The sequence below is a fragment of the Symphodus melops genome (genome assembly GCF_947650265.1).
Source record: "Symphodus melops genome assembly, chromosome: 3".
In the NCBI taxonomy this organism is placed as follows: domain Eukaryota; kingdom Metazoa; phylum Chordata; class Actinopteri; order Labriformes; family Labridae; genus Symphodus; species Symphodus melops.
Window position 1 is genome coordinate 7,095,815 of NC_136693.1, and position 26,867 is coordinate 7,122,681.

A 26,867-nucleotide genomic window follows, 5' to 3' on the forward strand; every position below is an offset into this window, starting at 1 on the left:
CTTCTCATAAGCACATTTTTATTTCACATCTATTTCAAGGACAGTTCGTGCAAATTGGATGAGGAGGTGTAACAGTGTACAGCCAATAAAACTATTAGACATTACCTCACTGGCCTCATGTCAATTAGAAAGACAAGGTCAGGATGGAGAACTATCAGGGCACAGCACAATAGTACTGCAGATATTGTGATATTAATCCAAATGAATTTGCTGTAAAAATGGATGTCATTGGAGCGTTTATAAAAAAAAATGAACCCAAGTTATAACTGGTAAATGGACTTAAGCTTTTCCAGTCTTCTGACTACTCAAAGCACTTTTACAATTCACACACTGATGGCAAAGGTCTCTATATATTGAAACCATCAGAAGTAACTAATGCTATTCATACACCGCTAACGAAGCAGCTTGAGCAATTTGGGGTTAAGTGTCTTGCCCAAACATACATTGGACATGTTGTTGCTGGAGCTGGAGATTGAACCCTTGACAATCTGATTGAAAGATGATGACTGTACCAACTGAGCCAGTGGCCCAAGTTATGTCACAAATATTGGGAAATTTGCTTATGAACTGCCTTTATCATATCTGTCAATGGCCAGGACAAGCTAATGTGCTTTTACTAATGCGTCGAGGTGTCCTTGTGCTTTGTGCTTTGGACCTGGGTCAGTCTTTACCTGTTGCATAAAGTATAGACTCCCCAGTAGCCATTGGACAAAAGGATAAGTTAGACCGTTATCTCACAACAGACAAGAGGTCAGGAGCAAAGCTAATACTGAGCTCTATAAAACAATGACTCCCCTTCTATATTAATGAGCTGTACACCACACTCTCCTGTGATAATACTATCGGAAAGTCCAAAAACAGATGCAGTGGAAGTACAAAGATTTTAAATAACCTCATTCAGACTCCACATTAGACTGACTGCAGCATTACTGATTCTTCTAGAGCCCAAAACTTATTTACATTTCTATAGTCCATTGTAAATTACATTTGCGTCTGAAAATGATAGCCTGACTATTAAGAATATATATAAACCTCTATATAGTTTGTACATTAAGTTTAGGGGATGATGCACAGTAAAGTGTACATAACAGAAATATGGCAGAAGTTCCAAACATAGCAAATAAAAAGGATTGTAAACATGTTCACACTACCTTCATATATTTATGAGGTCAGACACACACATAAAAAAGCTATAAATAAAATAAGTAATATGCAGTCTATAAGGCTAAATTGGGCCAATGTGAGTTCATCACAAACTCCAATATTAACTTTATATTTTCATTAGATCTGGTTGTCCTGTTTGACTGTATTGTTTCTTGAAAAGAACGATGAAAGTGTCTGATGTTTCGTTTCTTTGTTTGGTTTGTATTACAAACCTCTTTCCGTTTTTATAAGTGCATATTATTTTCTGGAGGGTTTTCGTGGAAACCACTACTAGGAGGTCTTACTGTCCCTGACAAATATCTTCACAGGTTCAACTCCATGTTCCACATTTTCTTAGAAAAATATGCCTCAAAAATAACTAAATGATTGAAGCCCTTTTAACGTGAAATGTACTGCGTTCATCTGTGGGATGAAGACAAGCCATCAAGGAAATGTACTTTTATTTTTATTGATCCCATTTTCATCTACATATTAACACATGTACTGTTCTCCATGTTAAAGGTTAACTTTTCTGTTATGGAACAGGTCATCCAGATTTGCGGTCGTAACTGGAAACTGTAGCAACTGACCTGCTTTTTTAATAGTATTGATTCCTGAATGAAGTGAACATTTTCAGGAGAGAGGGCGCACTGTTTTTTTTTAGTGTGCACTAGTATGCAGAGGGCAGCCTTATAAGTTTTACAACTAAGTTAATATAGCCATTGTCAAAAACATTTCAGATAAGCTCTGCTGGATAGTGATTCTGAGGCACAGCAAATTAAAGTATTCAGATTAAGTTTATTAGGCTTTTTGTAGCCTAATATCACTAAAAGTAAACTGGGAGATAAAGAGATCCTGAGTCCCAAAAGCCATTAGGATTTTAACACACAGGCCAATGGTAGCAGCTCATGACTGGAGCCGTTGGCGGAACATCACTGCCTTGTTTCCTGTTTCTCCCCATAACATAGCGGGGATTCATGCCATTATGAAAAGCATTTCATAATAGAGAGACTTTTAGTATTTTATCTGTTTATCTATGCTGTTTTAAATTAATATTATTTTATTTTTTTCACAGTTTGTCCTATTTTTCTAACGTGTGAGCTATGGGGCACGTCTAAATTTCCCCCCAGGGGATGAATAAAGTATCTATTGATCCATCTTTAGCTTTTAAAGTACAATGCTGTAAATTATTTCCTTAGAATATATGAAGAAAAATTGTTTCTAAATGATACAATTCTCAATTTGTAAATAGACAAAGCCTATTTAATGCTAGATGTAGCCTAAAATGAGATACGTACGTTTGGATTCTTAAACTTGGCATACTTATAGCAACCGCTCGTTTTCTGTCTTCAAAGATTGATATGAGGCAGGCTTAGATGTTAAAGTGTGCATATGCCAATACCATGTATTGGGTAGACATCTGTGCATGGTATTAAACACTGGTTTTAGCTGTCATAATTTGACGATTAATCTTCTTTACATCCCTATTTCTAATTATTTACAGTTTGTGTAGCATAAAAGGTGGAATCTTCACAGACTTGCTGAGCAGAAGGTCAAATAACAAAGTATTGTTGAAATGTAATATATTCCTTCATTGAAAGAACATCAGTTAAATACTTTCAGGAATTAAAAGGTTTCTCATTATTTCTGGATACTTGTCCTGGGTGTTCAGGATGTGGCTCATGCAGGTCCTAGGTCCAAGTTTTTTTGGGGGGGCTAGTCATTTGACTATCAATTTCAACTCTTATTTTTCAGCTCTATATTACTCCACACTGATTGACTTCGGCGACTGTGAACTTGTTTCAGGACAATTATGTGTCCATCACGGCTGCCTAGCAACATCTCCCAAGTCTCGCGTTGAAAGCACAAATCCCACTGCACATTTTGAACTGCGTAGAGACTGAGCGGTCGTGAGCAGTGTGTGGCAACAAGATAATCTTTAACATGGCAGATGTTGTAATTCTCGACGAGGAGTCAACTCAAGAGGAATCTACCATTGATGAATCTACCATTGATGAATCCGTCAAGTCCGAAACCGAAGAGACATCTGAAGAAACCCCCAACGGCGTGAAACCGTGAGTGAAAACCTGCAACCTTTAGCTAGCTCAGCTAAAATGGTGTCCTGTGATGCTAGCCATTGTCAAGCTAAGACGCGTCTATTATCTGCTGTCTGACGTAGAAAACATTTCATTTGATTGTAATACTCAAAAGGTTTTGAAGCCCACATAACACAGCAAGCAATACACATGCCCTAACCATATTTCCATCTGGGTGCATTTTGCCATAACGTGTACTTTGCTGCTCTCGATTAGCCTGTGGTGCTAATCTCTGTTGTGCTCAGTGTTAGCTAACGTTTACGATAGCATCATCTCTATTGAATCTCATTTTACGTCTTCATGTGAACACGTTACGATGTTCTACTGCAAAATATACAATTTAATTAAATTAGTAGTAGGAGGCAATAACAGTACTCTAGCATCACTAACCCTGTTAAACTTCACTTGGATGCACGTTTAACTGAACGAAGCTAATGCTAACAATAACGTTAGCCTTTAGCTGCTGATGGCAGTTCACTATAATAAACGCCAAGTTAAAAACAGAATGTGATTATTTCTTACTTTGGATAATTAAGTGGTATTTTTATTTCAAGTACGACAAATGTGTTGATACATTTCATAAAGAAAATATATTAACATATTTTTACATGTATTCTTTAAGACGTATAGTTTAGACTAATAATCTATAGCATATTTTCATGGATTTCCTTGTTTAAAGTTCAGTTTTCGTATATATTTGTTTCTATGTTTTTTAGGACCAGGGGTATAAGTCAGTTGTTCTCTTACAAAAAACCTGTTATATATGCTACACTAAAGATACAGAAATGTTTTTGCATTGAATTATTGATTCTGTGTTATTTGTTAGTTTGTGGTGATTTAAGTATCTCTCACGTAGCCTACCAGTCTATTCTACGTGGGATATTATCCCCAATATGAAAGACACATGATGGTTAACCTGATATAATGACATTTTGTTTTTTGATCTATTTAGATATATGGACATTAATGTGTGGGTGTGATTTTGAGATTGGCTGTTCTTTGTCTTGTTTGTTTTTAGGGATGATGATGAAACTAATCCTCCCAAAGAAAAGCATGAGTCTAAAGAGAAGAACTCCGGGAACAGAAGAGGAAGCCGCTTCCATCCCTACAAAGACAAACATGGTGGAGAAAAGAAGGGTTCTCAAAGGAACCGGGTGTTTATCAGCAATATCCCATATGATATGAAGTGGCAGGCAATTAAAGATCTAATGCGTGAGAAAGGTAATGTCCCCCGTGATGGGGATGGTCTCTTCCCTTCTCTCTGTCTCTTCAGCTGATTAGAAGTTATTGACATTTTTTTACTTTGATGGAGCATCTTGCTTCTTGCAGTACTAAATTAGTTTGTTAGCTTTTCATGCAGATAGTAGGAAATCAATTTAGAGTGATATTAGGTTATTGGAGTTTTCAATTAAATATTTTTGGATGGGCACCAATTTAGTTTGGGCTGATATGTCTGTGAGAAATGGAAGTTAAACTGAGTTACATTGTCACGTGTTTTTATGGCATTGTCAGCTCCAAAATGTAACCTCAAATTAGTAGTAGAATTGATTGTTGAATGATTTTGTTGATCTGTTGCTTGGTAAGTTTTGATGCTATGAATGACAATATTATCATGTTTTACTCTCTGATTTATGGGGGTTTAAAGAGGCCTTTTGAAAGGTCAAAGGACAGCGTTAAACTCTCAACTGCTATGAATGGATTCTGTTGACAAACTGATCATGTCGAAGTCTTTTGAATTTCCCAGGTTTAATGTAGCTGTGTTTCTCGCTGGCCTTGGCCTTTGGGTGTCTCAGTCACTGCCCAGAAAGGCATGGTGTTGTCTGGTGGGATGTTGGTCTGGGCTGACTGTTGATCATTAATGGGACATTTCCACCTGTAGCGGCATTGCCAAGGCCTACGGTGACTTGAAGACTTGGTGACTTAAATTCCTTTGTTCTTTTGGTATTTTTCCTTTTGTATGTCTCATGTAGTTGGTGAGGTTACATACGTGGAGCTCTTTAAGGATGCAGAAGGAAAGTCAAGGGTAAGTGATGTGGCCAACTTGCTGCACGAGGTTTTAAATGCCCTCAGCAGGCTCTTATCAATCAAGTGCTCTCTTAGGTTTTGATCCTTTGGGTCTTACTAAGTCACTGAACTGGAGATACTGACGGTTGTGTTTAGAGCCTGATAGATGGCCAATGATTGATATTCATTTGAAAGGGAGATGTCCTGTTGATTTTTGGAAAACTAGCCTAACGAACTCATCTAAGAGTACATTTTGCTTTTGTTGTTGTTATTTCAATTGGTGTAAAAGTTTGTTTGTTTGGCCATTTTCCAAAGGGAAATGTGGGTTGTGTGATTTGTCTTATCGATTAACCCCCATGTCTCCAAACCTTTTATAATTCTGTTATATGGCACAGCTCTCTCTTCAAAGGAACACACAGCCTTGAAAGATAATCTAATGATTTATTGTTATGTTTATATATTCTAAATGGAAGTCATGCATTGTATAGAAACAAATGTGGGCCTCACCATTTTTACTAAGTAAGTTGATAAAACATACCCCTTAATCTTGTACTTAATATGTATGTTAGTGTCTTTATTATTTCTTCTTTAGAATGTATATCCAGTTCAAAACACTCAAATGTTTCACTGAGACTGCAATAATAATAATGAATGTGTGCTAAATATTTGAAGAAAACGTTGATCTTTCTTGTTTGTTATTATTATAAAGTATAAAATGTCGACAGTTAAAGAAAGCAATAAAGGTAATGTCTTATGTGTCTTTGAAGTAATGTCAATTATAGACTTAAACACAACCAAAAGTGCTGGTGCAAGCCAGTGCAAAAACTGTCCGACAGGCACAAAGTACACTTTCAGAAGCATGTGAAAACATTCATTTAAAAAAAAAAATGCTCTTTTGCTTGTTCCAAATGTTAATTACAATCTGTTTGCTCCCTCCACTATGGACACGTGTGCTACCTGGATTCCTCTGTGGCCTCGTTGTGCAGGGTTGTGGGTAAGAAAATCTCTCAAGCGTTCAACTTGACGTGACGTGTTTTATGTTTGAGCATGTGCTCATCAGATATCTCTGTTTGCTTCATTTGACAGTGTGGTTGAGTTCAGAGATGAGGAGTTTGTGAAGAAAGCCATAGAAACTATGAATAAGCATGACCTGAGTGGACGGCCACTCAACATCAAGGAGGTGAGATCAAATTATTGCTAAATGTTACATTTAAAATGCATACAATGCAGACAATTCTGTATTTACTGGATGCAGTGTTTGGACATGGAGTAAGTGTTCATTCATTGCAGCATAGTATGAAAGAGTTGTGGAAAACACACACTAACATGTTGAAATAGTCAACGTGTCACAGCAAATATTGAGTGAAATGTATAATAGTCATTTACTCGACTTGATGCTTTTGATATGTTGAGATGGCACATTAAAGTATTGTTTTTTCTTTTTTTGTTGTTGTTGTAGGACCCTGATGGAGAACATGCTCGGCGTGTGTTGCAGCGCATTGGAGGAGGTCAACAGGGAGGTCGTGGGCAGGACATGGGGCCTGGTGGAATGAACATCCCTCACTCCATCACCAACAACCCCAACATCCCACATGACATTATTCTCGCACTGCAAGCTGGACGATTGGGAAACACAGTGTTTGTAGCCAATGTGAGAACACAGAAATGAAAAGTTGTTTTGAACTGTTCATCTGTTGGGACTTGAGGGGACTTCGGCTTTGAGTCGTTTGTCCTTGGGCCTCCCGCTGCTATGTGGGGCTGCTCTCGTAGCAGCCTTTGTCATATGTGTAAACTTGATGTAAACGGGCAAAAGCACTTTGAGTAGTGAGATAAGAAAAGCGCTCCAAGTCCACAAGGTATTTATCATATACTTTGTTTTACAGCTCGATTTCAAGGTGGGCTGGAAGAAGCTGAAAGAGGTGTTTGGAATGGCAGGTGTGGTGAAGCGAGCCGATGTAAAAGAAGACAAAGATGGCAAGAGTCGCGGCATGGGGACAGTGACTTTTGAGCAGCCGCTGGAGGCCGTGCAGGCCATATGTATCCTTCAGAGTTTAACACTTGTGTAGAAAAGCTCTCAAAGCAATGATTTACATATGATCTAGAGACCTTCTCCTTGATTCAGGAATCAGCCATGTTCAATGGACAGATGCTGTTTGACAGACAGATGCACGTTAAAATGGTATGTTGGACGTTCTTGTGTCTAATTTCTACAGAGAATAAGAAACTGGACTTTTACGTGTGTTTCTGTTACAGGATGAGAAATCTCTTCCCCCTGATGATTTCCGTCAAGTAGAGAAGTCTCCTCAGTTACCACGTGAGTACACTGTAATCCTCCTGTTAGTTTTTGACACCACATTCACATCCATAATGATAAGCTCAGTGAATTGGGCTGAGTCACATTTTGTCAGTTTAAGAGATATGTTACTCTCTAGGCCCAAACGACACAATATCAGAAAGTGTCTTAGATACAGTGCAATACTGAAGAAGTCATCAGATGGAAGAACAATTCAATATGGTATGCTCCTTTTCTGCTTTTGTCCATACTTGGAACAACCCTAACCCCTTTTTGTGTGCAGGGGGTCTTGGTGGCATTGGGATGGGACTGGGACCAGGGGGCCAACCCATAAATGCCAACCGTCTGAGTGGTGGAGGAGGAATGGGCTCCATGGGGCCTGGAGGTCAGACACTTCTCAAATATTCTTTCTGATTCTTGGATAGAAAATTCCCACTTAGATGTCTTTGAGTATATCTTACATGCTGTGCTGCAAACCAGTATGTCCCATTAGGCGCTTAAAGAGTCGTTTCTGCGAGCTTGTCAACACACAGTCGAATCATTGAACAACGTTGACTATTATAAGTCAGTTGTGTTTAATGTACCTACAAACCAACAGACACTGGTAATGTGTAAACCACTCAGTCATTACGACTTGGCTGACACTTCATGGCTCATCCTTTGAAACTGCCGTCGTCTCGATGTGGGTCAAAGAGATAAGAGCAGCAGAGTTCCTTCCAGCTGAAATACAGGATTTTTTTGGCGTGCTATGTTTCAGTGTCTGACCGTGTGTCTTTTAAGTAATATATGTTCAGAGTTTGGAAAAATCAGAATTGGCTTTATTGACCAGGTATATTTAACACACATGGAATTTAACTTCAGTAGACTGTGCTCTCTCTGTACATATGTGAACATTAAATATTAACTAAAAATATAAAGAAGTAATTACAGACTAATATGTACAAGACTAAATAAGATAATAGTGCAGGAGTGAGTAGTGCAACAGGATGGTGAAATGAACATATGGTAGATATCTATAAATTATTTACACTTTAGTGTGTGTAGATGATCATTTAAATAAAATAATATATGTACATTCACAGTGACAGTTTGGTTCCAGGGTTATTTCACAGCGACAGGTCTGACACTCTGTGACTGTTTAGCGTTCATCAGAGGAGAAACTAAATCAGGCTCCACTCTAAACACGATGTGTTCATAGACACGACCAGACTGACCTCATCTTCTGCCGTAGGTATGGATGTTCAAGGTGCAGGTGGAATGAACAGACTCGGAGGAGGTAAGTTTTTCCCTTCTGGAAACAAACATTTGTAGCCTGTCGGAAGGAATGAACATGTGAGCAGTTTGTGTGTCTGTTGTCAGGAATGGGTGGCAGCGGGGGATATGGGGGTATGGACAACATGGGCAGCATGGGCGGCTTTGGAGGGAGAGACATGGCACCAGTTGGAAGGATGGGAGGTAAGTTTCATAAGATCCAGAGATTATACTATAAATATTTCAATGCTCCTTTGTGTTATTAGCATCTTAAGTTTAAGGTTTTTTTCTTCTTTGTTTAGATATGTTCCGGTCAGGAATGGGGGGAATGGATCGCGACTTTGGCCACAGTGACATGTCAATGAACCGAGGATTTGGAGATTCTTTCGGAGGAATGGGTAAGTGACCATCTAACCTCAGACAGCGCTCGTTCTGACCTACTAAACCTCAGACTGAGCAGAGTGCACCTCACTCTTTCTGGTTTGGTTTTGTTGGTTGTTGTGCTCTTCTTTTTGTAAGCTCAGTGCTTATTTGCTTGTCACTAGATGTTGAATTCTAACTTAACTTTCATTCATCTTCATTATCTTTCCTGTAGGTGGAGGTTTTGGTGGAGGCATGAGCAGTGGTGGCATGGGGCATATGGGAACTGGACTAGGTACATGATTTATTCTAAATCTTCATCTATCACTTCTCCTCTTAAAGATGCACCGCAGCTTTTGTACTTCTAACATGCTGTCGGATCTGTAGCAGAGCGACAGGCCCTTTTTATTATGAGCATTTAAAGTTAATAGCCATCACAACTTTATAGTCATTTAATGGTTTAAACTGTCAATAAATTAGACGGAGGCATTAGTGTAAGTAAAGCATGATGTGTACAGTCATTATCATGCTTTACTAAATAGATGATGGGTAATAAGGAAAGAGCATCTTTCAAGCCGCCCTGTTGTCACATAATCAAACAGAGTCGCTGTGGTTTATGATGCGTGCTGAAGAAGGATCAATACTATTTACATTGATAACATAAGTGATAGTGTTGCTACTTAAGCTCCACCCAAGAGTTAAGTTTTTCATTGAGCTCTTATTGCAAGATAAACTGTCATAGAAGCACAGAGACTTGATGATCTTGACTTGAATCATAAACATGACACTTATTTGTTACAGATGAAAACATCAGGCGGGACAGTCGCATGTTTTATCAATCAAGTCAACATTATTTATATAGCACCTCATGCAATTCAAAGTGCTTTACAGCGGCTGAACAACAGGAAAGAAAATGAGCTTATCAATCATGCATTGACTTTTTGCCGGCATATTTTTCCACTCACAGCAACAATAGGAGTGATGTGATTGGATAAGAGTTTATTCATTAATCACTGTTCATCACAACATCGGATCACTATTCAACCCAGGTAGCCTTCTGCCTTTTGCTCTGCTGCATGAAAAAATCAAAATAGCAGCTGTCGGTAAAAAAAATAATCAGGCCCTTCCTGTTGAATTGACATGAGTGAAATATGCTTGGGTTGTACACAATCAGTGTTTCTGAAACCTTTGTCTTTGGTATTTTTTTATTCATCAACCTCGGTCAGATCCAAAGTCTGCTCAATGACCTTATGATCACTCGCACATGATTTATGATGATGATTACCATTTTACAGTGTTTATGCACACCCTGTCACATGTCATCGTACTCAACTGATGACAACACATGTGTAAAATAGAAACAGTGATCCTGTGAAGTGTTGGACAGTCTGGATATGTAGAATGAGTGCAGACCCCTCTCCATGCCGCCCTCTAAGTCTGTGCTGCTTTATTTGCAGGCAGTGGAATGGGAAACATGTCAATGGACCGGATGGGCTCCAACTTTGACCGTATGGGCATGTCAGGGATGGACATGAACCGTGGCTTCGGTGGCTACGGTGGCGGTGGACCGGGCCACATGGGCGGGGGCATGTTGGACAGAGGCTCCGGGTCCAAAGCTGGCTGTCAGATCTTTGTGCGAAATGTAAGTGTGAAAAGTCTGTTCAAACATTATATAATGTTTTATATGAGAAGTGCCATCTTAAATTCCTTCCTGAATTTCATTGATAAATCGGTTTCCTCTGCATTGATGCCTTTGTATTAATTGAGGTTTAATAGGACACACCCCATGCTGTGGTATATTGATGCTGGAAATGAGGATCTTATGATTGACTTGTGTGGAGGGATTAACTGGACCTTTACTTTATTTAAAAAAAAGATTTGTTTATTCTTTCATACACTTTTCATTTCATTACCGTTTCATCCAGATGATCATTTTGACTAAAGACTTAATTCATGTCCATGTTTTGTGTTGCAGCTGTCCTATGATCTGACCTGGCAGAAGCTGAAGGAGAAGTTCAGTCACTGCGGTATGTCTGTTATTAACTCTGATATAAAGTGATTCTTGAACGTGTGATTTTCTTTCTTTTGCTCACAAACCATTTTGCACAGCGCTCCTCAGATTGCATCAGTTTTTCCCGTTTCCTTTCTCCCGCAGGCCAGGTAATGTTCGCAGAGATCAAGATGGAGAATGGGAAGTCCAAGGGCTGTGGAACAGTGAGGTTTGACTCTCCCGAGAGTGCCGACAAAGCCTGCAGGATGATGAATGGAACCAAGATCAATGGCCGAGAGGTGGATGTTCGCATTGATCGCAACGCCTAGAGTTTTTGTAGTAATCATGCTAACACACTTCCACATTCAGCCCTCTTGATGATGATCTTTTGTTTTGTTTTAAAAACACAATTACTTCATATCTCCGTGTGTCCACTGTTTCATTTTTTTTTCGTTTATACAAACTACATAGCTCTTTGTTTTGTAAACCCCTTTTTAATTTGTTAGGCAGTTTATTTGAACAAATAAACTTTTTAATTTTTAAACCTGGTGGTTGTAAATTCTTCTTGGATTATTGAACTCTTGCAGTTGTGCAGCACATTGTGTGAACTCATCCTGAGATGTTGATCTATTAAGAATTGTTGCTTCACACTGCCGTACAGTGGTCTCATGATGTGGGGAGTTCCACGTAATCACAAAGGCAGTAATAAGAAGAATGAAAACAAAGTGAACTTTGATCAGGCCTGCTCTCTAACAGTTATCACAGGAAGCTGTTCATCGCCCACATGTTGTGAATTTGTCACTTTTGATTAAACTGATTTAATCTGAGCTCTGCAGTTGGCTGTAAAAAGGGAAAAAAAGAGGATTTTTTTTTTAACTGAAGAAGAACCAAGTGGAAAGTTTTTTTTGTTTACGATGTGTGGCTCTTTCCGTTTCCCTCCTCACAGGCAATAAGATGCTCATAAAAGCTTATCAGAGGTTGTAGATTGATGCCTTTTTGTCTAAACTCTCCCACTGACTCAAAAAGAAGGACAAGGCCAAATGAGAATAGTTAACACCTTTATTACTTAACTCTGTGTTGTCAGTTCTAGATTTATTTGACCACTGTGGTCACTCCTGAGGCGGCACAGTTTCTGTTTATGGGTCTTGAGTAAGACAGAAGACATCTCAGCATTGATCGCTGGTCTTCGTTTTATGATCAGTCCAGTCAGGATCTCACAGGCACACACAAGCGAATGATCTTTGGTACATTTCCTCTTATAAAGATCATCCTCTTCATGAGATGTGACCAGCACAAGTCTTTACAGCAAACTATCATGGGATCATGCTTCCTTGTCTCGACAATATCAAGATTTATATACTTTAACATTTTTCTTGTGGTTATGGAATGTTAACGGTTTCCAAGAAAATGGCTCCGGTTCTGGGAAGGTCAAATCTCAGTCACCGCACAGTTTTATAGGATTATTCCCAATAATCCCCAGCTCATAGAGGATGGACAGAGTGGCAAAGAGGACGTAGCAGAAAAGACAAACTAATCCCAATTTCCAATCCAACTTCCATCCATTAATATGAACGGCTGCGAACAGGAAGACGATGGACAGGAGGAGCGTGCAGGAGATGAAGACCAGCCCGTTGCTGTTGACATCTACAGGGTTGACGGTGTCCACAAAGACTGTCTTGATGAACCAGGGCAGGCCCAGGCACAGCATGTCGAACACATTAGAGCCCACAATGTTGGACATGGCCATGTCAGCTTTACCTGATGACAAGTAAACATGTTAACACCACGGATGAATTGAAAATCAAAGTCATGATTATCACAAAGGTGAAAATGTACTTAGGAGTTGATTCGTTTTGCTGGGCCTTAAACTGTGTTTAAGGTGTTTACCTTCTCTGGCCACCATCACACTGGCCACAGTGTCAGGTATACTTGTTCCGGCAGCAAGCAAGGTGAGTCCCATCACTGTATCAGGAATGCCAAGGGTCTCGCCTGTTCAAACAGAGTACCAACCATAAACGTCAGAATACCCCATCCTCCAGTAACCCCTAACAAATGAGCAGCAGCTGATTTAAACAGCAGTTAAAGGGTTAATAAATAAACCACTGGAGGCAGGGCAGTAGTGCGGATTGGAGAAATAATGAGGTCATAAGACACAAGTCCCTCAGCAGAATCCTACCAACCTCAGGAAATTTCCATAAGCCTCTAACTAGTAAAATAAGTTTAGCAGAGAGAGAACACGTTTCATGTTTACTACACTTGATTTCAATTTTCTGTTACATGAAGAGTTTTTCCTGCTTTAAATGCTGGTGAAAGAATTCCCCTTTAGTCTGGAGGTGTCCGAAAGAGTCAAAAGCTATTCATGTATAATTTCTTAAAGTAACCTCTTTCATGTCACAGTACAATCCCTAAAGGAGTAAAAAAAAAAAAAGGTCAACGATATGAGCATTTGTCCTCATCGTTGGCAATGAAGCTAATTGGGCGCCATTGTGGGAACATTTACTTTCAGTAATCTAAATCTCCACTGGTACCCGAGTATTAACCAAATAGTTTGAGCTTCCAGTGGATCATCCCACTCCTGCCTAATGCGGAGCAGCAGCAAAACATTCTCCTTCACATTCTGAATGGATGCCTCGTACCTGCTCGGTCCCATGCCTCCACTTTCATAACACTACATTTTTCTCCCATGTGAGCCCATCTGAAGACTACGGTATAATAATCCCTTTATGCTTCAGTAGACCTGACTCCGTCACATGATGGAGCTGCCCTTTTGAGCCTGCTCCTAGGTCAGTTTCATGTGTCTGAGTGTGATGGGGATAGAGCGTCTTTTGAACCCGTGCCTGTGGATAGTTTTGTACTCACACGTAGGGCTCACATGATCGTGTATCCTTCGGGGTGAAACGCACTGTAATCCTGCTGTGGCTAGTTAGGCACATGCCCCCCCCCCCCCTCCCCTCTTAACTTTGCGGGACAATGGCATCTCAAGAATTAGCCAGCAGACCAACATGTGATTCTACTCTGCAAATGAGACCATTTTCTCACAAGCTTGAAACTCTTGTGATCCCCTGCGGCTCTGTAACCGACGAGTGATGGGCTGATTTACACCTGCTACTAAGCGGCCCAGAAAAAGCAAAGGTTTTATACAAAGTGGTGATAATGATCTTACCGACGACGGTGACCATCCACACCAGGATGTAAGTGAACCCTGAAATCCAGACAGCGGACATGAGGAAAGTTATCATGAACCATTTATTCCAGAACCTCCTCCTGCAGTCAGGGATCGTGAGGAAGAGCAGGGTGATGATTGGCAGAGACAGAACCCAGAGGATGCGTTTCAAGTCGCTCTCCGGCATTGAAAACACACTTTTGTGCTCTGCTGAGATGACAGAAGAAACACTTAAAGAATTAAAATATAATCGTTGTCTTTGTCTTGGTACAGGTGGACATGTCATGTTCAAATGCTTAAAACAAACAAACAAAAAGTTGTTTTACCTTCAGGAATCTCGTTGAGGCCGTGCAGGCTGAGGGACAGGTGAGAGTATCCTGAGTCGTCCTGGAAGATCCCGCTGTCAGTCCTGGAGCGACTGTGCACTCTGAGATGGGTGTCATCGTTCCAGCCCATCAGTGGCTGTACCTCAGTCTTAGCAGGTTCTCTGGCCACACAGGTGCAGCACGGGCTGATTTTCCTCAGGACAAACTCGCTGATGTTCAGGTCGAAGCACAGGACCACAATGTAGAGGACATAGACCATCAAGAGACAGGCAGCATCATACCTGTAAAGAACCCACAGAACACACTTTCAAGTTAACTTTCGAACTACAAGTACAAGTAGAAGTGGTTAATAGTCAAAAACCAAGCTCCCACTGACCCTAACCAGTGATGGAGATTTAACCATAATCCCATGGCCTACTTTCAAGAACGGAGCTTGCTCTGTTGACAACAGGTGCACCAAGTACAGGACCTTTGTCATGTGATACCATCTGAACAAGCTTCTGAAGAGGGCTTTATAATCACAGTCAAAGGCAAAGTCATAATAAATGTAACTTATGTCCGGTGTGTAGCATTATTGTTATTGTGATTGTGATAACTTCAGTTATTCTAAATGTTCCTGTTTTATAATCTTAAATGGGGTTTTTTCTGTTGCCCTGTTTAATGACAAGACTGATATTTAGCGATGTCTTATTGCACAACAGTTTGGTGTCTTAATTTCTTATCTTTTTTTTAAAATGTAATGTCTTTACCTTACTCCATGTCCCGATCCAAATAACTTATTTTAGTTGGCTTTCACCAAAATACAACAATTGGAAATCTTTATTGATGCTGAAATTACTGCGTTTATGATGTGAGACTTGTATCACTCTGCACTGTCAGAGTTATAAAAGATATCAGTGTGTTATTGAACTGTACTGTAAATTGTTTGTGATCCATTTAACGTTCTTTTTCCTCATTGTCACAAGACACCCGACTGCTTAATGGGACCGTCTTTACAGCCAAATGCAAACATCCACTCACCAGTAAACCTTGTTATCACAGATGATGGCAATAACAGCAGCAACACTGATGCTGTATGCCAGGCAGTCCCTGAACAGGGGCCAGCAGCTGAGTCGGCCTGCCTGTTAAATGAAGAACAGTTTCACAGCTTGTGAAACACAATATACACAACAATTCTTTCACCCTGACCCAGTTTAGCTCTTATGTACTGCTCGTTATGGGCAATCTTTGTACGATTGTTGACTGTGTGAGGGTGCGTCAGGATGTACCATAGAGGCCAAGAGTCCACATGCAGCACAGATTCCTAGCAGGTTGTAGACCGCTGAGCCGACGATTGTGCTGATCCCAATGTCTCCCTTTGTCACAAACACACCTTGCACAGTAAACACAAAAACAGTTCATCAACACTTTGAGCACGGGGTCAATGTTAAAGTGAGAGAGGAAACATTAGCCTCATCAAATGTCATAGTCACTTTCGGTTCCCATGTGGGTCATGCTACAGTTAGGGGGGTTAAGGTTAGGCAGGAACACGCTGACAGTGCTGATGATGCTCGAGTCATCCTCGTCAGTACAAGGTGAATGTTAAATATGGATTTGTATTCTCATGTTTTATTACCCAGAAAGGCAGTGACCAGTTCAGGTGCAGAACTCCCTGCTGCCATAAATGTGGCTCCTGCTACATCCTGAGACAGCCCCAGACCTGAGAGACAAGAAACACCAGACATGACACTTTATTTATTTTTCACAAAATCACTGATAGCAATGACCAATCATATATATATGTAGAGAAGAGCTGTGTAAAGGATAGCATTTCATCATAATTAAAATCAACTGATTTTTAACTTTAAATAATGCTGAGAATTTGCTGGTTTTAACTTTCTGTGATTTATTTAACTTCAGATTTTGCTGTTTTATATCACATGTGGAATATATATATTTTTTGTTTTTGTGCTGCTGGTTGGACGTTTGTTCACATTACTTGGGCTTTAACCTCTTTAACTTGTTTTATTGGTTTTTCACAATTTTGTGGATTTTTGCATAAAGAATTCATTCACGAGAAATAATCTCCAGATTAATTGTTTTTTGGGGGAAAGAAATCAAAAGTTGTATCCCTCGTTGAGTTAATAAGCAGAGGAAGTGGAACACAACACCCACACTATGACAGAGGTCATTTTTCTACATACGAAATCAAACTTGAGCTCTTTTGAATTAGGCAAACGTGCTACGTAGGTTTACTGAAAGGACTTATTAAGTTTTACATTCTTTACACATATAATGGTCAGTCTCTAGAGTCATTCATCGGTGCAGCCATATCATTTGAAGTTTGTCAAAACTTTAACATCAGGTGCTGCTGCTGTGGTATCACTTCAAAATCCCTTTTACAACACAGTTTTCCAAAATGATGATTATCAGGCTGTAAATTTGAAATGTTCCCACACACCTCAATAAATTATTATATATTCTTCATATGACGATGGGATGATTCCCCTCACGTCATTACACACATGCAGACACTGTACAAACAAAATGTTTCATGTCACTCACGGTCACTGATCACTTCTAAAGATGGCAGAAAGTAGTCATCGCAGACTATCGCCACAGCCAGAAGCATGTAGAAAATAAGTATAAAATAGATGACGAGGCCTCCATCCTTCCTCTCCTGCAGAGTGAAGAAGCCTTCAGGAAACTCGGTGGTCTGCGGTGCGATGCACTCTGTCTCGTTCTCTGAAAAAGAAAGACACACACAAACATATCTTTGTTAAACCCTGAAACAACCAGACTATTCTGGAGCACTGAACAGAGTCGGCCTCATAATCTCTTCAAAGTAGTTTCATGGTATTTCATGCCAATAAGACATGAGAGTTAGCTGAGCAAACACTGTCACAGCTGATGAGCCACAATTGATTACTCACACTATGTAAAAAAAATCTGACTACCTCTCAAACACAGTCCATTGAATCAAAAGGCAATCAATAGAATCCAAAATCTCTCTGAATATAAAGGGAGATTAACAACGTCATAAAGATTCTAAATGAAACACACACATTTTTAAAACATCTCATTGTCTTACCAACATCCCTTCGCACCCTGGCTGGGTGGCTTTCCTGAGCTGTTTTTGCTGTAAATGATACAAGATGAACTGTGCAATACAAAAATATTACAAATCCTAAAAAGTAAGGTATAAAATCTTTTCTCCTCTTTTTCTGCAGCACTGCAGTCTTACTCATGGTCACTTCAGTCAATAAAAAGTGAAATGATCAAATATCCCCAGGAGTCATATGTCGCTTTAAGTCTTACAAGTTTGCAAAGATTTAAGTTGAGCTAAAGCTGCTTGTAACCGCTGCATCTAACACTACTCTACGACTACAAGACCCAAATAAAGAGATTATAGGGGGGAGAAAGCATCTTTTAAGGGCTGGCGCTACTAAGTGTGGGGGATCACGAGTTGGTAGGCATTCCAGCCGACTAGAACAGACTCCAGCCTGAAGCACGTTTGGGGTGTAACAAAGCATAAAACCATCTTAACACCGTTCTTTCACATCTTTTCAACTCATTAGTTGTTCACCTTCTGCGAAAAGAATCATACACTTAAGTCACATGTTTGTAAATATTTATTAACATTATGCAGTATCATGTAAGGGAATTATGCCTGGGGGAGGTGCATGTGTGTGTGTGTGTGTGTGTGTGTGTGTCTATGTGTGTGTGTGTGTCTGTGTATGTGTGTGTGTCAAGGAGGAGTGGATTGCTTATAGCAATTTCAATACAACAATCAAAAAGAAATCTACAGTATATTAGTGTAGAATTAAAAAGTATGTTTCTACATATTCATAAAATCATCAACATTCATATAAGAATCATTTCAAAAAGAAAACCTTCACAAAATAAAGCTGTGAATAAAAAGGACTGTATAGCACAAAGAACAAGGGGAAACTAAAAAAACCATTCTTTTATATGTTGATCTATGAATGCATCAGTTGATCACCACAAACTTTCCTTTGTTTAGAAAAACATATTGGGTCCAACATTTGCTTTATTTTGTTGTAGGCTAATGAAAACTAGTCCTAAAAATCTAAATAGATTAAATAAAGAAGTAAACAAAAAAAAGTTATTAGTTATAGCACAAGATAATAATTGTAGTATAACCTGGGGACCGAAGACTCGCTCCTGCATCTTAAACATGAATCAATTATCAATTAATCATTCATAGGCCTAATCGAAACAGTTGGCTCCTAAAATGAGTAAGACAAAAAATTATATTTAATATGTCGCCTAACTCCAAAAAAAGTGGAGTCTTGTGTGACAGAAAAAGTGTGTGTGTGTGTGTGTGTGTGTGTGTGTGTGTGTGTGTGTGTGTGTGTGTGCGTGTTGGAGGAGCGACGGGGTGTCCTCGGACTTGCTTGGACATGCCCCAAGTTCCCCAAATCCCAAGAACCAACGAACATGTGGGCACTTCAAAACAAGCAGTAGGCTATCTCAGACAGGAAACCCGAAGCAGTGTCTCCAAAGCAGAAATATACCTGCGGAACTATTGGTAAGTTTCTCTGCTTACTTTGTGTTACACTGTTTTTTTGCGTTCAAATGAAGTCTGCATGTGTTGGGCTAAATAGGAATGCTTACACAGTGTGGTTACCTGAAGATTACCTGTTAATTCGGCTTTGCATTAAGATTTCACTGATAATCCAAGCAGGTCAGCCAAATATTTCTGCACTTTGATACTATTGTTGTGATGGATCATTTTGAAAACACATCAGTGTTTTTCTTGTTAGGTCACAGTAGTGAGCAAATTGCGTCCCCGTGTGGTGTAACTATGGTGTTACAAGATAGGTTATCTGACTTTTCTGAGCACAAGAGTCATGATGTACTTTTTTTTTTTTTTTTTACATCAAAGACTATTATAACAGTGTGTTAACATCATTCATGGCACAGATAAAAAAAATCTGTATTTTTTACAGTGCCAATTCTTTACAAATGGTATCTCAAGACACTTTACAAAAAAGCAGATGAAAGACCTTACTCATTGCTCGACCCAACGTGAATCATTTAGCAAAGCTACATTGGTCTTTAGGAGTCTGAAATCTTTGGCAAAACCAGGATCATCATCAAGCATTTTCCTTATTATGTGGTTATATAGTCTTATTTATCTATTTGTATTCAAGGCTTTTGGTCCACATAAGATGTGACTGCAGGCTTTATACCAGGGGTGTCAATCATTTGTGTGATTTTTTAACATATCCTTATCTGACCAGTAGATGTCAGTGTTGAAGAAGAAATTCCTTGAGCCTGGTTTAAAACTGTAGCTGCTAATTTCCCACCAATAATTATGGTCTAAAGTGTTTCTTTCTTTCACTTAAAATCATCTTATGTATTCAATATAAAGTTAATATAAACTTAAATATAGTTTCACCTCCTACTATGTCTGGTATGTTTGAGTTTCAGGAATGTCAGGATCATGGCCGCACCATTGTTCATGTTAAAAGCTGCATAAAGCTGCATATCAGGAAGTGTTTTATTGACCGTTTTTTGTCCCACTGAGATAAATTATTGAATGGCACATTCTACAGCGGCCACTGTGCTTTGGTTTCTGTGTTGGAGCAGTAAGGTAAAATAGCAGCTTGGCAAGAAACCTCTCCATCTCATTTGTTATTTGAAGCCTCTCTGTGCCTCTTAGTGTGTGTGTGTTTTCACTTTTGTGTAAGAGGATACAATGGAAACTTGACAATGACCTGTTCCATCTCAGTTGTCACTGGTATGCTTGCTGTTTGGAATGAAGCTTTTTTACGTGACTCTAGGATCCAAAAACAGGAACACTTTTTTAATGCCTCTAATGCCAATCTTATGACACTTCAAGAACACATTTAAAATGTGTGTTCAATGTCAACATTTGTGTCACGTGTGTGAGATATGTCTTTGAGAAGACATAGCCACGAGAAGGAGAAGTAGTTATTGTTTGTTTTTCACCACAGTGAGCTCACAGGAATAGGGGAAGGAAACAAGCCAAACCGGAGAAGCCGGTTGAGTTGCTTTACTCTTTGTTAGACAAGGAAACATCAGCAGCTTTTACTAGTTTCACAAGACCCATGTATGTCCATGTAATGATCCTTATCGCTGTCTTATCACTTCTTGCGTTCCAGTATGCTGTTCCTTGCTTTTGAAACAGCACGGTCTGTGTTTTTTTGTACTTCAACTTGTTGAATAGCAGCACCCTGCCCTCGGAGAGGAGTGCTCACTGTTCAAGGTTCAGGAAGATAACGAGAGGTGAGTGGCTGACGCAGAGCTCGTGTTGTGTTACCAAAGACTCATATCAGATTACCATAGACAGCAGGTTGGGTGAAACCGTAGCTGTGTTCAGATCGCTGTGGCTCGAACAAACCAGGAACTGGGACTTACAGAGGAGTTATAAAGAAGCTAACAGAAGGCTTCCTGTTGTTTTAAGAAGAGTGTTACCATGGGTAAGAAGACACAACACTGCCTGCTGCTTTTGCTGTGTTTTTCAGCGCTTGCTCCCTGTTCAGCTGCCGTGGTGTTTTGGACAGCCGTGGTGGAAATAAGCTATGCTAACAGCAACAATCAGACTGTGGGCAAATACTGTGAGTGTGGGGTGTTTGGTCGCAACTCTCCTCTGGATAAGGCTTCAGGCATTGTAACCCTTCCCATTGGAGACCCCAAAGGCTGCGGCCCGGGTCCTGTTTACAACCGCAACAGCAGCTCACCACCTTGGATCGCCCTGATTAAAAGGGGCAACTGTACCTTCAGCGAGAAAATCAACGCCGCCAAACGACAAGGGGCAGCCGGTGTGCTGGTGTATAATTTGGATGGCAGTGGCAACAGCACAACTCACATGTCACACCCAGCTGCATCTGACATTGTGGCCGTGATGATTGGCAACAATCAGGGCATGGAGATTGCAAAGTTGGTGAAGAATGGGACAGAGATTCAGATGCTTATTGATGTTGGAAGTGCCCACGGACCCTGGATGGAAAGCTACTGGCTTTACTTCCTGTCCATTGCATTCTTTGTTGTGACAGCAGCTGCGATCACTTACTTTGTGTTTATCTCTGCAAACCGTCTCTACAATCTGAACAGACACAAACGCGCAGAGAGGAAGCTGAAAAATGAGGCTAAGAAGGCGATTGGGCGTCTCCAAGTACGCACACTTAAGAAAGACGACGAGGAAACGTCAAATGACTCCAACATGTGTGCCGTGTGTATCGAATCCTACAAGCCAAGCGAAGTGATAACTGTGCTAACGTGTGACCATATCTTCCATAAAGCCTGCATTGAGCCCTGGCTGCTGGAGAGGAGGACCTGCCCCATGTGTAAGTGTGACATCCTGAAGGCTTTGGGGGTTGAGGATGAGACCAAAGACAACATTTCCAATGATTCAACACCAGATGTCACTGTGGTCACAGTGACAGGAGGAGAACCCTTGTATGAAGTCCCACTGACTGACCCCGGAAGCTTTGACCCAGAGAGACATCAGCATCTCTATGACAACAGGGCCTTTGAGGGAGACTCAGAGGCAGCCAGGGGATGAACAACAGCAACGGAGACAAAACAGCAACAAACCAGGACACAGTCAAATTCCCTGTTTGATGTTGTGAGATATCTTTCTGAGATACATTGAACTGGCACAGCAGAATCTATTATGATCCAACATGAGAAACACTTTTGTAACGTGGGCATGCTGAAAAAAGATGTTTAAAAAAATCAAAGGGTGACAAATATTGATTGACCTTTGTTTAATTATCTTGGATACCGTTGAAGTTTCTTTGCATCTGTTTTGGTGCAAGTGTGAAATTATAGGGTGTGTTCCTGCAGGTATCTCGAGAGGGTTATAAAAGCTTGTAAACACTGAGAAGTCGTGGCGTGCAGCCAGTGGCAAATTGCAGTTTTGCATAGAGAACACGAACGCGAGGCACTATATGTGAGGGAAGTGCAGCAGAACACGTTACCATCTGTGTGAGGGGTTTGGGGCCAAAGTTTTCATTTCTATCATTGTCCTTGAGCTGCATTAATGTCTAATAATGTCCTTTATTCGATTGATCTAAACAACCAGCCTCTTCTTCTTCTTCCGGCCTTTTTTAAACAAAACTGGGGCATGTTTTTTTTGTTTTTCTTTTTCAGTTGTCATGTTGACAGGGTGGATATGCAAACACACCCTTGTGAACACACCCTGGACTGGAAATGCAGGATGACACACATTGCACGAAAATGAGTGAATAACATCACCCGAGGGGCTGGCGCTCTGTAGAAACACGCACCAAGGACACAGTTTTCCAGATATGAGAATAAGATTTTGCAGTCTTGTTAGAAAGCCCGGCATTTCTTTGATTGCGAAATAGAAAGACCCACAGTGATATGACGGGGCAATAAATGTCATAGGAACTATATACAACATGCATCCAAAGAATGTAATCTTGACTGTTGGTTAGGGGAAATAAGTCATGTGATACAGTTGTTCGACATGAACTTTGTATATTGAGATTGATTTGTAAATGATCAAGTTAATATAAAGATAAACATAATATATGTATGGTACTTTTCTAACAGCTGATTTATATGTACAAGCACAAACGGTTGAACAGGTCTTCCAGGTTTTACCTCTGTCTTATTTGGACCAGAGTTTCCTGCTTCAGTCCTTGTGGTCTACCTCTGCACTCTCCAGACATTTTGTTCAAAGCAGTTCAAAGACTGAGTGGGCGATGAAGCTAAAGAGAGGTTCAATTTCTTTCTCTGCTGGTGAGGATGTACCGATTGTTGTACTTAAGTTTTTAAGTTTTCCTTTATTGAATCTTTTTGTTTTTTGCTGAACTGTTTAACAGATTCCAGGAGTTGTAAATCATTCTGGTAAATGAATATTACTTGCTGTATTAAATCACATTGATGCTTATTAAAATGCAATAAATCCCTCAAAATGAGGCTAACGTTATGAGCATACTGTGATCTTGTAAGAGTGTTGTTTCTCTGTGTGTGTGTGTGTGTGTGGACAGGGTTTTTAAGAGTGTATGTTTCTCCACATCAGGCAGGTCTGTGTAGAATCAACAGGCAGCTCACTTATGGTCATGTTCCCGTTGAGTGTTGGAGAGAAGGGAAGCTGTAATTACCTCTGCACAGGTGGGAGCCGATCAGAACACGCCTCGAGCCTGAGCTGGATAATCATCATGTCACAGAAGGAGGAAGGCTTGATGGAGCAGGCTGAGATATGCAGCTGTTTGATGACGGAATGGAAATATTATTTTTTATTACCCTTCCACTGTGTTTCAGAAGTATGTTGTGACACTATTGAACACATGTTCTGAGTCATGCAGGACTTTGTGATTGGTTATAAAACAGCTTCACTGAAGCAGTAATGGCTCGTGACCTCTTAAAACAAAGTAACACCCGTTTTAAACCCTCTGGCAGAGGCTATGGCTGTAGTGTGACATCTGATCAGAGTGATCATTTCATCTTAGGATGTTTCTTTCCTCTTGAACTGTTTAATATTGACAGCTTTTAGCATTACAAGAAGGTGAAAAAATAAACTGTTGCACAAGATGCATTAAAAAAAAACACCTTTATTTTGTGTGATATCACTTCCATTCAAGTCATATTCATGTAGAATCACGCTTGGCACACTTTCTGATCCATCCTTGCTCCTGCAGTGTTTTTGTTGGTCATAGTAATAATAATGAATAATAATATATATTTTGTCATCCAGCTACATAAATGTAACGGCACAATGTCCTAAAAGTCGCCAGAGGACTGAAACCTGCACCAATGTAAATAGGGTTTCAGGTCTGTGAGGAGCCATAGTGAGGCAAGATGGGATGTTAGAGTTGAAAGGATAAAGTAGGTCATGAGCTGAGGGCAGAAATTTAATAGTAAAAAAAAAAAAGCACTGTACAGTCCAGCACTCCCATGGCGTCTCCTTATACCCCTATGAGATCAGTGTACACTGGATCTCAGGCCAGCACTCTGAGCTCAGATTCATAGGTCGGATAGTTAAAGTGGTATCACAGTGAGACAGAGAATCGATACTGAACTAACTGGCCGGGCTGGAAACAACTGGCAGATTCGAGGTTAGAGGCACTCGTTGCTCAGAGGTGGCTCTCTGATTCTGATTTATTGCACTTGTTAAGATAACATTGAGTCAGAAGGATTTCATTTAATGACATGCTAGTCTTTGGCTGTACTTTAATACTGCACTTGACCTTCAGTATCAGATGGGAATCAAGAAGTGGAATTAAGTACTGTAGTGGTCTGCACAAGTTTACTGTCAATATCTCATGTTTCTTGAGTAAAGATAAACATGCGGGTTCAAGAAGAGGCTCTGTTAAACAGGAATACACTAGTTTTATGTTTACGATTGTGGCCTATGCTCCTTCTTGTGTCTCACTTTTTTGCTGTGACTCTAATGATCGAAAGCCCCGCAACACCCTCTGCTGGTCAAAATGTGTACCAGCAATGAATGTGTGTTCATATCCAGCCAATTGGTCGAAAAAAAAAAAAAAGATTGAACTCTTATAATATTGACTACTTTAATAGCTGTATGGTTGAGTAAAGTGGCGACTCTTTTAATCCATGCCACAAGGATATGTGCCATGGATTTGTGGTAATGTAGGTCATTGAAGGCAAATACGTATTTTGTGAACTTTTTAAAAATGTTTTGGACTTTTAAAATATTCACCTGACAATTCCCTTAGTTGTAATTAATCCTTAAAGTAAGGTAAAGTATGGGCTTTTTGTGTATTTTTATTCCCCCCCTCTCTCTCACTCGTTCTCTCTTACTCGCTCTCTCTCTCTCTCTCTCTCTCTCTCTCTCTCTTTCTTGTTATACATCTGTCCAGTCTTTTTTGTGGTCTCTTGTGCAGCCTCAGCAGAGTAGAGGAAAGTCTTTCTAATGAAATTACAGTAGCTGCTCTCGTCTCGGCCTCTGTTGTCCCAGACAGTCTGAGTAATTATCCATATGAAGGGAGGAAATTTGATTACAAAAGTGCACTCAGAAACAAATGAATCCATTTAGCCAATACGAACAACGTGAAACATTTCTTTCTTCTCTTACTGCTTATTGCTCACACAAAATATCAGATCAAACACTTTGATAAGATAAGTCCTCCACTCTGCTTTCTTATCGTTTCATTGGCTCTGAGATGAAGAGCAAATATTGATTATACTACTTACAACTTCTCTTCATCCCAACAGCTTTTTTCTGTCTTTTGGCCAATCACTTTATCTTCACATTATTGAAGATACACTTCTTCCTCTTCCTCCTAAAATAAGAATACTTTCACTTTGGGTGTACATGGCCCGGGAGGTAGAGTGTTTGCTGCCAGCATCTCTAATCAGGAAAAGCCCACATCTCCTGAACTGCATAAATCTCTCTCTGTAGCCTATATAAACATAGTATATATACTTTTATGTGAGCAACAAAGTTTCAGCTTTGTCCAGGTGTGAGTCTCAGCTCCCCCTTGATGTTGTCAGCCCTTCCTTCCTGTTGTTGGCCCTCTGGTAGGTCAGATAGTGCTGAGTGCATGGGACAAAACAACTGTCATCCTGTGTCACCGTCGTTTCCTGTCATGTCCTTTGACAAGTTGGCCAGCTCACCCTGCTTTGCTCTCTTTTTCTTGCTGACAGATGGCAAAAAGGGCAGACAGGCCAGTGTGTGAGGTTAAAGGAAAAGAGAGGACGTCACAGGAAGTAACACCTTTTCCCCGTCCAACTCAATGGCAGGGGAAGGAAGTTCGTTCTTCCAGTTTGAACGTATTGTTCATTTTCATGGTAACTCTGCTGTGGTTTAGTGGCAACAAGGGTGCAGTTATAGAAAGTGTGCCATCTACTGGACACATATCAGTATGGCACTGTGTTAACTTGCTGAGAAATCAGGAAAACCTATTCATTGATGATGCACTGAAACTGTTTGAAAACGTAACTTTTTGTGGTGTTTTTTTTTTATGCAGGTGTGCAATGTTTTGTGTATAGTGCTGTTCAGTTCATCAAAGGCTTAACATTTTTAGAGCATAAACTAATAGTTGGTTAATCATTTTTTGTGTTTTTTTAATATTGATTAGTTTTAGTAATCAATCCGGAAGAAAAACTAGTTAACCTGAGCTGATTCAGAAGCTTTTTTATTTGAGTTTTTTCTCATATGATGGCAAACTAATTATATTTGACTGTCGGGGGTAAGCAAAATGAGCTTGTTTGTCTTCTGTTCGCAGAAACTGTGAAGACATTTCTCACATTTTCACTGTAACAAAACAAATTG

General features: G+C 40.0%; 3 protein-coding genes across 4 annotated transcripts; 2 read left to right on the plus strand and 1 right to left on the minus strand.

Annotated features, from left to right (window-relative positions):
- Nucleotides 1-2,980: 2,980 nt before the first annotated feature.
- myef2 (myelin expression factor 2) lies at nucleotides 2,981-11,685 on the plus strand. The gene is made up of 17 exons (XM_079340278.1): nucleotides 2,981-3,218; nucleotides 4,258-4,460; nucleotides 5,210-5,262; nucleotides 6,230-6,237; nucleotides 6,330-6,423; nucleotides 6,703-6,894; nucleotides 7,127-7,280; nucleotides 7,373-7,422; nucleotides 7,497-7,557; nucleotides 7,820-7,921; nucleotides 8,768-8,812; nucleotides 8,896-8,991; nucleotides 9,090-9,185; nucleotides 9,383-9,442; nucleotides 10,605-10,789; nucleotides 11,123-11,174; nucleotides 11,303-11,685. The coding sequence occupies exons 1-17, from the start codon at nucleotides 3,088-3,090 to the stop codon at nucleotides 11,464-11,466; spliced, it is 1,746 nt and encodes a 581-aa protein (XP_079196404.1). The 5' UTR covers nucleotides 2,981-3,087; the 3' UTR covers nucleotides 11,467-11,685.
- Nucleotides 11,686-12,182: 497 nt separating this feature from the next.
- slc24a5 (solute carrier family 24 member 5) lies at nucleotides 12,183-17,905 on the minus strand. Of its 2 annotated transcripts, none has more exons than XM_079339493.1 (9): nucleotides 17,697-17,905; nucleotides 17,171-17,350; nucleotides 16,242-16,325; nucleotides 15,895-15,998; nucleotides 15,647-15,747; nucleotides 14,627-14,907; nucleotides 14,301-14,507; nucleotides 13,025-13,126; nucleotides 12,183-12,895 (listed from the first exon to the last, which is right to left on the minus strand). In XM_079339493.1, exons 1-9 carry the CDS (start codon nucleotides 17,851-17,853, stop codon nucleotides 12,573-12,575), a joined length of 1,539 nt encoding a protein of 512 aa, XP_079195619.1. In that variant the 5' UTR covers nucleotides 17,854-17,905; the 3' UTR covers nucleotides 12,183-12,572. The 2 variants fall into 2 exon arrangements, with proteins under 2 accessions (XP_079195619.1, XP_079195618.1); XM_079339492.1 differs by having other exon boundaries at nucleotides 14,301-14,510.
- A 2,681-nt stretch (nucleotides 17,906-20,586) lies between these two features.
- LOC306821209 (RING finger protein 148-like) lies at nucleotides 20,587-23,555 on the plus strand. The gene has a single exon (XM_079339494.1). It carries the CDS (start codon nucleotides 21,072-21,074, stop codon nucleotides 22,158-22,160), a length of 1,089 nt encoding a protein of 362 aa, XP_079195620.1. The 5' UTR covers nucleotides 20,587-21,071; the 3' UTR covers nucleotides 22,161-23,555.
- Nucleotides 23,556-26,867: the final 3,312 nt, after the last annotated feature.

Bases quoted from the DNA above. Each gene is read 5' to 3' on its own strand.
- myef2 (XM_079340278.1), top strand. From the start codon at position 3,088: ATGGCAGATGTTGTAATTCTCGACGAGGAGTCAACTCAAGAGGAATCT. The intron at 4,461-5,209 runs GTAATGTCCCCC...TGTCTCATGTAG, and splicing joins AGATCTAATGCGTGAGAAAG to TTGGTGAGGTTACATACGTG. The intron at 9,186-9,382 runs GTAAGTGACCAT...TCTTTCCTGTAG, and splicing joins AGATTCTTTCGGAGGAATGG to GTGGAGGTTTTGGTGGAGGC.
- slc24a5 (XM_079339492.1), bottom strand. From the start codon at position 17,853: ATGAGTAAGACTGCAGTGCTGCAGAAAAAGAGGAGAAAAGATTTTATA. The intron at 17,351-17,696 runs GTAAGACAATGA...TTTCTTTTTCAG, and splicing joins CAGGGTGCGAAGGGATGTTG to AGAACGAGACAGAGTGCATC. The intron at 16,326-17,170 runs GTGAGTGACATG...CTTGTCTCTCAG, and splicing joins TTTAGAAGTGATCAGTGACC to GTCTGGGGCTGTCTCAGGAT.
- LOC306821209 (XM_079339494.1), top strand. From the start codon at position 21,072: ATGGGTAAGAAGACACAACACTGCCTGCTGCTTTTGCTGTGTTTTTCA.